General features: G+C 40.0%; 1 protein-coding gene across 1 annotated transcript in view; it reads left to right on the top strand.

Moving 5' to 3' along the window:
• The window catches only part of LOC101845609 (tubulin polyglutamylase TTLL11), a 14,809-nt gene that overhangs the window by 3,190 nt on the left and 10,024 nt on the right, over nucleotides 1–1,595 (top strand). The window contains exons 3-4 of the mRNA XM_005093030.1: nucleotides 266–399; nucleotides 1,106–1,195. Of these exons, the coding sequence (XP_005093087.1) occupies nucleotides 266–399; nucleotides 1,106–1,195 (224 nt within the window). The remainder of the gene's footprint in view (nucleotides 1–265; nucleotides 400–1,105; nucleotides 1,196–1,595) is intronic.

Raw genomic sequence — 1,595 nt, forward strand, 5'->3', positions numbered from 1 at the left:
GTTGGACGGACGTTACATCCTCTTTAGGTTCCCACGTGGACAAAGATGATGGGCCGTGGGTGGGTGGGGTGAAGAGGAGAAAGAGAAGGAGGAGAAAGAGAAGGAGGAAGAGGAAGAGGGGGATGAACGGACGTTATGTCCTCATCAGGTTCCAACCTGGACGAAGATGATAGCCCATTGGTGGGTAGGGTGAGGAGGAGATAGAGGAATCAAAAGAGGAGGAGAGGAGAAGACCGTATGCTATAACTTTGTTCACCCATGCCAGGTTCCCACGTAGTCTGTGAAAAGATCAACCTGTACCGATGGCTCGTCCTGATGCAGTCCGTGTTCCCCGAGGACTACAACTTCTTCCCGGACACCTGGCTCCTGCCCGAGGAACTGGACATCTTCACTGACCACGTGAGCTCATTTCTGTGGTGTTATTCTCACTCACTCATTCACTCACTCACTCACTCACGCACTCACGCATTCACGCACTCACTCACTCACTCACTCACTCACTCAATCAATCAATCAATCAATCAATCAATCAATCAATCAATCAATCAATCAATCAAGCGATCAATCAATGAGACACAACTATTGATTGATCTTACTTGAGTTTACTGTGCTTGACGTTTAGCAGAGTGGCCAAATAACAAAATGCATTGTCGCCCTCTACCATGATACTTAGTCTAGAAGAAACGAACCAAGGGACTGCTGTAAGGAGTACGCCGTAAGACACTTTTTGTTTTGAAGAATATTGCTTTGGTGGTTGCTGTATGTCACTGGTAGGGCCTAATTCTTCTCTCTCTCATCCTTCTGCTGTTTCTGTGAGTAAATCGTACCATTTCTTTGCATTTTTTAAAAAGTCATTATTGCGTGGGTGAGTTTTTAAAAATGAAATCAAACTCGAGTAAAAACTACACACAACGTTTTGTTCGTAACCAATGATATAAATCAATGTCACCCTGTCCTCCTTCTTTTCTCAGTACGTTACTCTGTAGTACGCCTCTAATCTTCCAGACTTGTTATTGTTTTAAACCATTTGCAAGTGCAATGAAACGCACACAAAAACTAAATCTTTGAAAAAAAATCTTATTACGCTCTTCTCTGGCTTCTCCAGGTAAAACCACAAGCCTTGACTTCCTCCAGCCAGAAGCCTATACGTAACCACGAAGCTCGATGGCGACCTGGTGGTGTCCCTAACGGAATGGTAAAGCAAAAAAACACAAAATAAATTAAATAAATGCATTGATAAATTGCATTTTTATTGATCACAGAAGTGCAATTTGATTTACAATGACAAACATACACATACATAAATACATACTCTTTACATAATTATATAAATGCGCAATTACACCAATACAGAACAATTTAAATACCATGCCATTGCTGTTTAATATCTTGAAGAGAAAAAAGAGATAATAATTTGTCGCTTTTTTATCGTTAGTCTGCAGTCAAAAACAAGAATAAGAAAAAAGACTCTGCATTCCAGGGTTTGCTAGGGTAAAAATAGTTGTATAGCGCGTATAGCATGCGTGGGTATACGCTATATAAATGCATTTGTTGTTATTATTATTATTATTATTGTTATTATTGTTATTATATTA

This window comes from Aplysia californica, unplaced genomic scaffold (genome assembly GCF_000002075.1).
Source record: "Aplysia californica isolate F4 #8 unplaced genomic scaffold, AplCal3.0 scaffold00056, whole genome shotgun sequence".
Classification (NCBI taxonomy): Eukaryota; Metazoa; Mollusca; class Gastropoda; order Aplysiida; family Aplysiidae; genus Aplysia; species Aplysia californica.